Genomic DNA, 14480 nt, shown 5'->3' on the forward strand with positions numbered 1-14480 from the left:
CTTTGCCATCCATTTTTCATGTGTTACATTATGAGCAGGTTTGGGAAGTTTTCTGTAGCCACTAGGCAATCTCGGTTATAACAGCAGAGGTATTCTGTTGTGACTGCATATTTCATTCAAACAATGCATTACCCAAACCCCCAAATTCATACGAGTCAGCATGCCACATGCGGTTTATAGTCTGGTTCTGTCGTGTCTTACATTCCCTGTATGGACTGTCCTCTTGCTGACAATGTAGACATGTGCACTACCCCCCATTTTCTCATGCATATCGTCTCAGCTGAGCTGACTAAGAACGAAAACAGTGTTCACTACCCCGATTCTGCATCCTGTCTCTTCATTACTGGCCATACCCCTGTTAAGAGTGACTGGGATTTTTACATAAATGAGAATAAGGAAATACTTTTGGGTAGCACTATAGCTGGTCTTTCCCAAACCTCATCCTTCCGGTACTCACACTGAATAAAGTTTGCCTCACTGCAAAACTTGTAAATGTTTTCCTTTTGTTCACCCTTTGCCTATATGGGCTTCCTCCCTTCTCCTTCGATGGGAAGGTATAGAAAAACATCCGCAGCACAGCCATGGGCACTTGCACGGCACACTCCTATGCCAACTTGTTTATGGACCACCTAGAGGGGACCCTTCTACAGTCACAAAATGCCAAGCCCCTAGCCTGGTTGAGGTTCACTGATGATATGATCTGGACTCAGGGCCAAGGCACCCTACCTTCCTTCTTTAACAACCTCAACACCTCCTCTACCATCCACTTCACCTGGTCCTCAACCCAGCATGCCACCTTCCTGGACATTGACCTCTTGATCTCTGATGACTCCATCCACACCTCTGTCCACATTAAACCCACCAACCACCAGCAGTACCTAGATTTCGATAGATGTAATCCCTTCCAAATCAAAATATCCCTCCCATATAGCTTGACCACCTGGGACGGCATATCTGCAGTGACAAGAATTCCCTAGCCCAGTATGTCGAGGGGGTTAACAAGGGCCTTCACAGACAGGCACTACCGCAGACGTAGCCCACAAATATATCTCCTGTGTCATTTCTCCACTCCCCCCCCCCCCCCCCTCCAACCTTCCAGAACCTCTAAGAACGAGCTACTATGAAAGAGTGTCCCCTTCGTCATCAAATATCACCCAGGATTGGAGCATCTGAACCACATCCTTCATCAGGGCTTTAGTTACCTATCATCATGCTTTGAAATGTGGCAAATCCTACCTAAGATCCTTGCCATGCCTCCTAAAGTTGTGTCCATTGCCCACCCAACTTCCATAACATCCTAGTCCATCCCTATGCCACTCCCAATCCAAACCCCTAGCCACGGGGATCCTATCCGTGTGGAAGACACTGGTGCAAAACCTGCCCAATACACACACTCAGTATTTCGTATTCCAGTCCTGTCACAGGTTTAGCCTACTGCATCAGAGGCCAGGCCACCTGTGAAGGCAACCGTGTCATATACCACATCTGCTGCAATCATTGCACAGAATTTTATAATGGTATGGCCACCGACCAGCTTTCCACCAGGATATATGGCCACAATGAAACTGTGGTCAAGGGCAAAGTAGACCAACATGTGGCACAACATGCAGCTGAACATAACACACTTGATTTTAATGGCTGCTTTACAACCTGGACCACACAGACCCTCACCTCCACCATACGCTTTTCTAAACAGTGCAAATGGAAGTTATCCTTACAACACATTCTCTGCTCCCAAAATTATCCCAGCCTCAACCTAAGGTAACTTACTGTCCCATACCCTCCACCCAATTGTTTCCACCTCCTCTGTCCTCTCACCCCTTCATGTGTCACCCTCTGCCAACGCACCCACCCATCTTTCGCCTTCCCTGCACCTCTCCTTTTTCCCTTCCCAACCTCACCATAGCCTATGGACACTGGGACTGGTGGCAGTCCTGTCATGCCTCCTTCTAGTCCCTGCACGCTCTGCCAGACAGTGATCTTCTCTTCCCCCATCTGTACCCTGCTACCTCTTCCCCTTCCCTGTCCCCTCCAGACTGCTGCTTTCATTCAACATGACAGTTGCACTCCATTCTGAGCTGCCAGGGATGGCAGACATGTTTGTGAGATATGCATGCTTGCGTGAATGAATGTGCACGTGTGTTTCCTTTTCTGAAGAAGGCTATGGCCGAAAGCTAAATGTGCAACAGTAGTTTCATTGCACCTATCTACATGTCATCTTTATGGTGAGTAACACTCTACCTTTTTCTTATATTGTCAATCTTCCCTTAGTATTTAAGACAACTTCAGGTGACTAACACCTGTTTGTTTTTACATCTTTTTCTAATATCTCCATTATTTTTGTACTACCCTATTTTTCTTTGTAGTAGAATTGAAGAGTCATTCCTTTGGACTCCACACTATTATTTCAACTGAATAATAGCACAAATATTTTAGCATGCACCCTCTAATGAACAAGTTTCTAACACTGCTGTACAAGCAATGCAATTGTACTTATGTGTATTAATTATACAACTTTATTGGATTTTCTGTGTGCCTGACGAACACATGAACACCACTTGTAGTTAAGGCTACACCCTGTTGCTATGTGCAACTTTTATAATTTCTTGGAGAAACAATGACCCATGCTGTGTGTTATGCATACTTTGAATTTTGTTTATCGAACTTAATTTATCTTCATGGCAAGATTTGGAGAACCTCTCTTAACAGAAGTCAGTAGACAGGGTAGAGCATATTAAGTGTTGGGGTGTACATATAGATGAGAATCTTAATTGGAAAATTCATATTTTGGACCTTCTAAAGCAACTAGGTTCAGCAACTTTTGCAATCAGAATAATTGCCAATTCTGAGGATATAGAAATTAGTAAGCTAACATACTTTGCATAAGTTCACTCTCTGATGTCAAACGGAATAATATTTTGGGGTAACTCAACATTTAGACAAAAAGTATTCACTGCTCAAAAGAAAGTAGTTAGAATAATGTGTGGGGTTCATAGTCACACACCTTGTAGGCGTCTTTTTAAAAGATTGGAAATTCTTACAACAGCTTCACAGTACATTTATTCACTAAAGAAATTTGTTCTCAACAACATGGACCAGTTTAAAAACAAGTGACATTCATGATTATAATACCAGTAAAAAGAAAGACTTACACTATCCTTTACTCAACCTATCTTTGGCACAGAAAGGGGTAAAATATGCTGCTATAAAAATTTTCAACAAATTACCAGATGAAATAAAATGTCTGACTGACAGCAGTAATAGCTGCAAAAATAAATTGAAATCATATCTCCCTGACAACTCCTTCTATATCTATTGGTATATCAAATTCAGATTTTATTTCTACTTTTTTACTTTCATAATATTCTCATGCAGGACCATCATTTATGCAAAGGTTCTCTCTGTCTGTTGAACGTGAACTGCTGACACACTCACTGTTCACTTGTGCTCAGTAGCCAACAGGGGGGGAGGAATCGTGTTGACTGCTGGGCTCCACAGACAGGTGTTGGCACCCAGCACAAGCTTTTTGTGGCACTGGCTTTCAGTGAGCCTTGGCATGAATTCATTTCTATTCTCCTTATTTCTCAGGCTTTGATCTGAGACAGAAATTAACTTCTTCTCATGATCGCTATGACTGGCTGACAGCCTCAAGGCCTAACCAGAGGATGCTCATATGTACTTTGTCCACTGAATATAAGGAGTCAACTTTTAACTACCTTGGTTATTGAAAAGAACTCCTTTTAGATGACAATGTCCTTGCCTGCCCTGTCCAGCACCACCTCTGCATTTGCATGTAACTTATTAATGGTAATAAAGACTGTTTGCTACTAAAAGTGAATAACAGAACTTTGTGAATTCCAGTGGAATATGTACTGCAAGGATAAGCTAGACATCAATGATGGTGGCATATTTACTGCCATAGCAAAATCAGTCATATCTAGTGAAGTTTGGACAGTTTCTGCAGGTAGAATTATTTGGTGCTTACCTTCTGCCAAAGATGGATCAAATAAGGTCACTGGTTATTTTTATAGCTCATCTGCCTCAGGCACTGTGGTGGAAGAAGCCTTTAGGAAAAACTCTGTGAATGCCACGCATAAAATCTGTTATCAGGCTAAGATAACAGGGGCAATTTCATTTTATTAGCTACACACTGGGAGACCTGGATTGTTTAAAGAGGTTTCAGAGACAAAAATCATGTGGTACTGTACAGAACATCTTATCTCAAAATTACCTTGAGCATTTACGTAGAAAACTATTCATGACTGTGATATGTTATATATACAAATGATTGAACTTTTTGTTACAGTTAATCAGAGGAGGGAATCAGTGACCACAGGACTGCTATAGCATCAATGACAAATTAAAAGAAATCTTAATAAAAAACGGAACACATTTCTGCTTGGAAGGTGCAATAAGAAACAGATTGCAATTTACCTGCAAAGGCAACATCAATACCCCTTATGGAGATAAAATACAAAGCAGCCACTGATAAAACAGAGTAACGAACATTACAATATAGACATGTATCTATGTAGAAAAGTTGTATGAGATGGGTTAAAACTACCCTTGTTCAGAAGTCATGTCAGAAAGTTGTTATGAAAGCAGAGAGCTTCCTCATAGTTTCAGAAGTAGTAGACGAATTATTGATAATCAAGAGTGAAATTTGCATAAGGAGAGCTACATGAATATTATTAAAGGACTTTAATGGTAAAATTCTGTGCAATGATTTCATTAAAAAATCCTAGTTTTGATTTTGTGTGAAATTAATAAATGGCTCAAAGTTACTTACACAGACACTCAGTGATCACAGTGGCACCAGAATAGAGGATGACATAGAAGTCCAAAATACTGAACACCATTTTCAAAAGCTGTTTAACTGAGAATGATCATACTACAGATTCCTCTTTCATTCACCACACAGATGCTAAAATTACATACTGAGAAGAGAAATCACAGAATGTGTAGTGCAGAATTATGAAACGATGTGTGTACAGAGTGCGTAGTGACTGAGTGTGAGAAATGAATGAACAGCATAGCACTCGCCTTTTACATTAGTAAATAACTTATTTATAGAATGGTATTGTACAATAGGGATAAACCAAATGATGCAACTCTGTTCCAAAAAGAGTGGCCTTCTATTTGGAGAGGGGATGGTTCTACTCTTCATCCAACCATCGTGGTTATGTTTTCTGTGGTTTCCACAAACTACTACAGGCGAATGGTGGAATGGTCCCTACTATAAGGCCAAAGAGGTCCCACCCTTGTCCTGTTACACCTGAAAGTAGTAAATGTCTGTATATGTGAATTATACTATTTCTGAATGTCAAATATTCTTGTAAAGGAGTTCTACAGATGACCAAACTACTACTATTGCTACTATTAGAATAGTGGAAAATAGCTAAAATTGTTCATTAGAGGAAAGATGACTAGACATCATGGGCACCTATACATTTCTTGACAGATTGTTGTAAATAGCTAGTTACCCTTCTAGAAAAATTTTATCATAAATCCAAGCTATTGAAAAATGTGCAGATTATTTCTGTTTTCAAGAAACATTGCTGATAACAATCTGCTGTAGAATTACGGAACACATTTGATCCTTGCTTACAATATCTATTATTAGAACAAAAGTCTTCTCTGTAGGAACCAACATGGATTTTACACATAAAAGTCTTCTGAAACTTGGCTTTTTCTGTTCCTAAGATTCAGAAGGCATCAAATCATCAGACAAGAAAGTAGTTTTTGGTATACTCCAAGGCTGCGTCAGATAGTCATTACTATTCACGTAATAAATAAATTATCTTATGGATAAGACTGGAAGCTCAGAGTAGCTGTCTGTGGATGACTGTGCTGTCTGAAAAGAAGAATGAGGTATGTACTGCCAGAGTGACGTCACAATTCTAGAAAACCAAAGTGAAATATAGGAAGACCTGCAGAGGATCAACACCTGCTGGCAGTGTTGGTCACAGAGTGAATTTTCCAAAGGTGAAGGATTTGTGTCATTTCTGCCAGCATGAGTGACTTGCTCCCACTGGGCAGGAAGCACATTAAGTTCCAATAAGTAGCATGAGCCAATAGCCTGTTTATTACATACCTGGATACAAAAATCTTCAGAAATTAGGGCCTACCAATTTATTTGTGGATCATGGGAATTAGAAATGCAGAGAAGAATACTATCTAAAACCTGTTGCTATGTTTTCAATGCATTTGGATAAAATAATAACAAATAATCGTCCATTCGACATGGAAATTGGGGGGGGGGGGGGGGGGGGGGGCGCAATTTCTAAGTTCTCACCTTCCTAAAATGACTGCTACACATCTGATCTTCATTCGGGCATAAAAGGGTAAAGCTATATTCATCCTGAATGTTGATTTAAACACCACTGTGCTTTACTAAGCATGATCCTATTGATAGCGGATTTCTTTGCCCTCTTCAGGCCTTGAAACTGGTTTATCCAGCGAGTTACGCTAGGATCTACCATTTAATATGAACTCGATATTATGGTGTAATTTAGCATTTTTCACATGAAACATACCATGGCCAAAAGATAATTCCATGTCAATTCAAAGCGACTCTCAATATGTCACACTCAGATTTATTTTCAAATTTGGTTCACTCGGCGACCTTTCTGCAAAGTTTTGAAATTGTGTGAAATTTACATGCATCTATTTCAACATAAATGACTATAATTCTCATTCTAATCCAGATACAAAAATAAAACTTATATATTTAAAAGCCTAATGAGCAGAGCTTTACACTGATATGTAACATGGCAAATTTCTAAGAAGTTTCACATTCAAAATCACTGACCTAAACCCTTAACCTTGAATACCTTAAGACAACCCACCTCCAATAGTTTTGGAAAACAAAACATTGTATTGCTCCAATGTTACTATACACATGATAAACATCAAGATCGCACACCAAAGGCATCAAGCCCAAAAATTTATTTCTCTACATCACAACACTAACAAAATGCAATAAGCAGCCATGTATCCTTTTTTAATTGAAAACAGCAGCTAGCAGCAATCACTATTATTCTGACTAACTGGTGAACATTTCTTGCTGCGAACACCCAACTAGAGACACTTCTATTTCAACCACTCATCATTAGCTTGTTTCGCGAGTGCAGGTTGTTTAATCAACTGCTGTGTACATGTGCCATGAAGTAGTATGTAGTAGTAGTTAGTAAAATATGGATTTCCTGTCAAAACTGTACTGCTGAAATCCATTTTTAAAGAAAAATATCATGCTAGCGTATAAAATAATTTGAAGAATGTTCAGGAGTGGATGGTAAAGAAATGCTGTAGCGTATTGCTAGGTGGAAAAATTTGCAGCACGTATAGAAAGCAAACATCATAAAACCCTCCAACCCCTGCAGGTGTTGCCTCAGCTGTGTTAGGTACTTCCAGAGAAGATGTAAGTGAAGATGAAACATTATCAGATCTGACACTGGATTCTTTAAATAATAGTCTTCAGTATTTAGGTGAATCTCCAGCATGAGAAAATATGTGCACAGCATGGATCATAGTTATGTGGCACTGCTGGAATAAGAAGTGTGTGATAAAAAGCAATCACAGCCCAGCAGCTTAGAGATAAGTTTCACAATTCAGACTGTATGTGTGGCAAAATGCAAATTTTGACAATACTTTTAAAGAGCTGGAGTATAACAAAATTCAGATTATATGGTATAAAGAGCAAAATAGCTAGTAGCACACAGTATTTTGGTGACACCAAATCCAAAGCCACATAAAACATTGTGTGAGAAAACTGTTCAATGCGTAAGTGATTTTTACTGTGAAATCAATGTAAGCTATGTGATGCTACGATGAAGATTGTCTTTATGAAAGGAAATGGAATTAAAGTGCATAAGGAGAAGTGGCTAGTGTTACACATCTTAAGGACTTGTACACATATTTCGAAGATACATACCCAGATATAAATACTGAACTGTCAAAATTTTGAAGCTGCGGTCGAAATACTATGTTCTTGCCAATGCCACTGGGACCCATGCTGTCTGACGATTGACTGATTTTTTTATTGGTCCAGTTTTATCATGCAACACAAATTGTACAACTGATATTGGACAGGTCAAAGAAGAATTGCAATAATATGTAGTATTAGCAAATAGTATGCAAATTAAAATGAGGCACCTATTCTTATAATTTAATTTTTAAGTAACGTTACATATTCAGAAATTCTTTTACACAGCAGAAACAATGCTTTATTAGTAACACCTTTAGTTTAATTTTAAATTTTGGCTACATAGCATTGTTTTTTATTTTCTATGGTATCTTATTGTGTAGGCTAATATTATTCCAATGTTAATAATGCTCCTGCACTAGGCTGCATTTTTGCTAGATTTTTGGCATATTTGATTTTCCTCTGGTACAATAGTTGTATGCAATTTTGTTCTGCAGTAGTTTGCCTGTTTTCAAGAGGTAGTCTCTAGTGAACAAGATAATTTCATCAATGAATAAGCTTTCATCATTCAGAACACTAAGCTCAATAAAGTGAGATTTACTGGACTCCACCTTTTTTATGGCCACAAATTGTTCTTAGAGCTCTGTTTTTATGTTCTAAAAATCTTTACGCTGTGAGTTGAGTGTCCCCAAAAAATGATCCCATGTTGAAACAGTGTGAGAAACTGTGCATAATATGCCTGCAGTACTGTTGTTTTGCTTGCTGTAGACGTTAATATTCTTACACCATAGCACAGGGATGAAAGTTATTTATGTAGATGTCCCACTTAAGTCCTGCTGAACCCCAAGACCCAAAAATTTTGTGACATATATTATAGGGGATCAGTTTTTGACTGTGCTTGAATACACGTTTTGATTACATGGAGGAAATAAGTGAAAATTGACAAACAACCTTTTTCAATATTTACAATGACTTTGTTTTTTGTGAATCACTCAGAAAGTCTTTTCATAGAACTTCCCGCTGTTGACTACAATGTCTCCTGGGCTGGATCCAGTAAGCAATATGCTGGTGTCATTGGAAACAGGATACTTTTTTGGGGACTCATATATTCCACAGAGTCATTCATAAATCAGGAAGAGTAGTGTGTGTCTCACATCAGAATTTTACATTATCGATTACAGTGTGTAAATGGAGAGAAGTAAGTGTGAAGAACGCGCATGACTGTCATACACTGATTAGCATTTGTTACAGGCAATCCTGCATTTACAGCATGTTTCTTACGTGTTGTCCAAGTGTTGCAAGAATGGCAGATTATCTGTTTGGTACAAACTGCACTGATGAAGCTATGTACAAGTGTTAGATAACTACAGGCAGAGTAGTTATAAAGACTGTAAGAAAATCGACATATGATTTCATTGAGGTGTTTGCAGCAAGTTTACAATTGCTACTACCGCACCCATTTATGACACGGTGACAGTCACAGTTCTTTAGAATCACCACACAGAAACTCAAGTAGATGAATATCTTCTTCTTTGTGATTCGTTACAAGTCATCTATATGTAGCTTACTACAGAGATAAGAATACTAATGAAATATACCATGTGACATATGTGGAAAAATATGACTGCCTTCAGCATGGTACATTGTGTGTGTATTCTGTCCAGTAAAGGTTCATCAATTGCTCAAAATGTCACTTTCCATCTCCGAAATACATTTATTACTTTTTGGATGCACGTGCTGCCCTATACAAAACCATAAAGAATCTCATGCATCTGTCCTACCCAGAGGAAGTTGAATGGAATATTTTTTTTTTTTTTTTTTTTTTGCTACAGCATCTGGTAAAGGACCTTGTGATGAGGTTACAGGGGCTGTAAAGATATTAGCCACACAACAGCCTCAAGCAACCTCATAAAAACCATATTTTGACATCACAGCTTCTTGTTTCAATGGTGCAATGAAAAAAAGTTCATCCATGTGTCTTCCACTATGTATCAGCTTCTAATCATAATTAAGACAATGCCAAGCTGAAGCAATGTTTTAAAAATATATGGTCGATTCTAAGTCACCATTGTACAATATATATTAACAAAGGTATAGTGAAAAGAATCACATATTCTGCTTCTTTAGAGAACACAGAAGAGTCGGTGGCTGCTGTGGTGAAAGAAATGCAGTTAACAGATCTGTTGCTTTTATGTATGACAGTCACTGGTCGACTGCATATGTCTTACAAACTTACGAAGAACCAGCTTCTTGCAGCCAAATGGACCATCTCTATCTTGTGTCTCCTGCCAAACAAGACACTTGTGTTATCATAACATGTGACATTCTTAGAAGACTGGATCCAGTGACACCAACTGGAAGGACAAACACTCTACCTGCATGAAATGTGGTGAACATTACAAATTTGACTGAAGACTTGTGAGACAAGATTTAACCAAGTTTTATTGCCTTTTCACTGAAGCCACACTGTACATCGTTCATAATACCGCTAAAATAATATAAACCATATTTCTATAGAGAGGTACTTATGAATTGTACTTTTTACTAATTTGTGTTTCATTTTTATGTGCTGCCTTCTGCATTCTGATAGTGTACTGTTGCTCATAAAATAAATTTTTGCTAATATGTCTTTGCTGTGCCATCTTGAAATTTAACATGTTTATAGTAGCATACTGAAACAATACAATTTATTTTTTTATAAAAAATGTTAATTATGGGGTGTTTGGAGGTAACATGCTCAAAGGTTACAGTCAATGACATTCAATGTGAAAATTATGGTCCATGACATTCAATGTGAAAATTATTTGAAACCTGCCATGTTGCATATCAACATGAAGCTCTACTCATTAGCTTTCCAATAATACAAGTTTCACTGCTACATCTGGATTAGAACCAGAATGACCAGTCATTTATGCTGAGACAGAAACAGGTAAATCTCACACAAATTCCAAATTTTGCAGACCTGTAACTTTCTTCTCAAGTGTCACATGCCTCTGCAAACTGGCAGTTTTCCATCTCCTATCTGGATCAATGTATGCGCCAAAAACTGAGAAGGTCAGGTTGAAAATGTTGCTTTTCTGTGTTGGACTGACATGAAATTATTCTGAGTGAAAGAAGCAATTAATTACCAAAAACAGACGAACCGGGGATGAGCCCCAGACCTTTGGATTAATTTTGGTGCTCACTCACTGCACCACACAATTTGCACGGATCTCAACATAGTATATTCCGTAATTTCACAACCAACAGTATTCTTAGACAAAATGCTACTGTGTCTGACACAAAAGGTATATCACAACACAAAGTGTGAAAGTGTCTAGTGAACTATTTGAGCCACAGGTAAATTCTTTGAAGTCTTGACATAAACCATGTACATGACATCTGGTATGTTTTCTTCTGTAAGTTTCTGTTGCAGATATTATTCATGTGTTTTGTTTACATCACATTATTTAGTTCTTGTGGATGGTGGCACACATCATGTTGTTTGGTATGCCTGCACACGACGACTCAAAATGTCACGACCAATGTCCACCACAGGACTGAATGCTACCTGGTGGTGTTATGGGCATGAGAGACAGTACAGTCCATATAAACGTGGAGCAGAGATGACGGGAAATCATTCTCATGATGATACAGGCTCGAAGAGGAAAAATCCACAGACAGACACAACTTTAATAACTAAAGAGGAGATTGACACTGGCTGGTGCCTGGGGACGAGCCTCTCTGAAATGGCAAAGCTGTCTGGCTGCTCACATCCTACTGTCGTGAATACCTATGAAAAGCAGTCGAAGCAAGCTGAACCGCAAGTAGGGGCCAATGTGTTGGATGTTCACACCTCATCTAAGAACATGGAGGTCAGAGGCTCGCCTCTCAGTTAAGCAGGATTGGCAGCAATCTGTGGCAGGTCTGATGGTAGAGGACAATGCTGGAGAACACACAAGTATTTTGCAACACACCGTTCGGAGTAGTGGTTAATAATGCAAGGGGATAACTACAATACTTTGTCACAGTACAATACCATAATGCTTTTGGAAGAAAATCAAGTGCCAAGATCTACAGTGCATGATAGTAATGTCTCGATATTCTCCTAATAACAACATCTTACTCACCATGTGGGGAATGATGACTCAGTTTTTCAGGTGGACTAAGAAGAGGACATGAAGATGGAGAATAGTGGCATGTTTATGGGAATGGAATCAACTTTCTGAATGGGTCAGAGCTAAGTGCGAGGGGCATAGCAACAAGCTCACAGTTCTGGAGTCACTGGCAGGTGTCCTTGATATGTGTAGCAAATGAAGAGGAAAACTGTGTTTCTATCAAATAACATTGTACACTGAGGACTAACAAAATGAGCCAGTGCATTTGTTAATACGCTGACCTCATCTTCGAGAGGATGGAGTTCACTGTGTCTGGCCATGCTGATTAAGGTTTTCCTAAATCATTTCAAGTGACTGCCAGGGTGATTCCTTCATCAAGGCCAAGATCGACCACCTGTCCTATCCTCATAGAGCATATTTATATATTCTGTGGGTATGTATATTTTCAGTGTATTATGATGACAAATCCAGCACCATTATACAAGATGATCCCTAGATGAATAAATAAATAAAAAATTTTCAACCAAACCCTCGTGTATAACAGTGCAATATACTCACTGTACAAGCAATTATAACACCTCTCAAAGGTTCCCTTTTTTTAAACTCAGATGACCACAAAAAAGAAAACAACATAACAGCTAATAAATGCACAACAGGGCAATGAGAAGGTCACATATTCTCTATCACTGAAAGGGGGGAAAAAGTACAATAAACCAGTATTATTCTACAATCATATGTTAGGGTTCAACATTGTAGTGTGCAATTTTTGAAAGTTCACTAAATCTGCATAAAGTGAGCATTATACAAAACTTTTCATGTTGTAAGTAGGTCTACACCATTCAGACCATTAGAATTACTACAGCAATCATATGCATCTCATTGAAATAGCGTTACTCTACAGTTTGGAACTGGGAAAAGTGTAACTATACTACATGGAGTTATGTTTCGGTGGGAATTACCAAATGCTCTGTTGGAATGTACCATAGTCTCTGCACAAGGATCGTAATGACATGTTATCAATGGTACCACGGTATTTTTTTATGCGATATGTGAGTTAAGAATGAGGCCTTTAAGCGTACAATAATACATCCTAAGAATGACAACGTCGCCTTATGTAACGCTCCTTTCCGTTTAATGTTATTTTTCTACATTCTGTTATTATTCTATTTCGATAATAAAATAATTTGTTTCATTAACCCTAAATCACATTGAATTACCTCCGCATGTCTCGAAGTCACCGCTTGGGCCTCTTTGTCAACACTCTGACAATCATTTGTTTGGGTCTCTCCATCACAGACAGCTCTGAAATACATAAAATATTGTACATAGTAGGAAGCTACGTGTAAGAAATTCTAAATCACAATTGAAATGAGATCAACGTCCGGAACACAATACCGCAGGGCTACATTTCGCTTCTGGTTACCTTTCTGATTTCCAAGCAGACGAGAAACCTACAGATTCGGAAGAATGTTCGCTGAACATAACAAGTTATTAGTTTTAGATTCCGCGTTGTCAACACTCCTTCTCTTCGCACCTTCCGTACTTTATACTCTACCCTTGTTTATTTACTTTCGGTTACCTTAGCAACACAACTTGTCGCAACTTGGATTCAGTGCTGCCAAAGCAACGGAATATTGACCACATAAATATAAGTCACTGTGCTGTACGCTAATGTTATTATTTTAGCTGTATAAGCTACACGTTTCCATATTACTATTAGTAATCTGTTACTCTAAGAATCACTTTAGATACATGAATAAACACACGTTTTTATCGAGGACTGGGCCGGGTGTGCTTTAGTGAAGAAAGTAACCGGGCATTTGTTATGACTTAGGAAGACGACAAGAAACCTAAATTACGATGCCCATATTAAGCATGAGCTTCCATTCGCCGGAATATGGGACCAGTGTCTTAACAAAGACTATTATTTAAAAAACCTCATTCAGTTGTATCTAACGTGCAGTGATCTTACGTTTGTACATGATTGACTGAAATATTTATGTAGAACAATTTATTTATTTATTCATAAAAAATCTTCCAGACTCTGTGACATAGAACAAACACCAAACAAAACAGTAACACATCACAGCAAAAGTACTGTATTATTTCAGCGGATACATAATTTTTAACTTTATCCCCAAAAGAGCTTGCACTTCTTGCAGTTGAAGCAGTGCCTTGTTTCAAGTCTCTTGTATCTTAGATGCTCAAAAAATTCTGCTGCTGAATAGAAACAGTGATCTAATAAAATACCCTTAGGGATTTGCAAAAGAGTGTGAATGATGATATGATTTTTTACATTATGTGGAAGACTATTATAAATTTGGTATGCCACTGTTTATTTACACAGTCTAAAAACCGAGCGAGGTGGCGCAGTGGTTAGACACTGGACTCGCATTCGGGAGGACGACGGTTCAATCCCGGGTCCGGCCATCCTGATTTAGATTTTCCGTGATTTCCCT

At 38.5% G+C, this 14480-nt stretch overlaps 1 protein-coding gene across 1 annotated transcript in view; it reads right to left on the minus strand.

Annotated features, from left to right (window-relative positions):
• The window catches only part of LOC126092321 (cytoplasmic dynein 2 intermediate chain 2-like), a 103563-nt gene extending 89758 nt beyond the window's left edge, over positions 1 to 13805 (minus strand). The window contains exons 1-2 of the mRNA XM_049907853.1: positions 13445 to 13805; positions 13239 to 13323 (exon numbers count right to left, since the gene is read on the minus strand). Of these exons, the coding sequence (XP_049763810.1) occupies positions 13239 to 13323; positions 13445 to 13503 (144 nt within the window). The 5' untranslated portion in view covers positions 13504 to 13805. The remainder of the gene's footprint in view (positions 1 to 13238; positions 13324 to 13444) is intronic.
• Between the last annotated feature and the right edge of the window lie 675 nt (positions 13806 to 14480).

Source organism: Schistocerca cancellata, chromosome 7 (assembly GCF_023864275.1).
Source record: "Schistocerca cancellata isolate TAMUIC-IGC-003103 chromosome 7, iqSchCanc2.1, whole genome shotgun sequence".
NCBI lineage: Eukaryota > Metazoa > Arthropoda > Insecta > Orthoptera > Acrididae > Schistocerca > Schistocerca cancellata.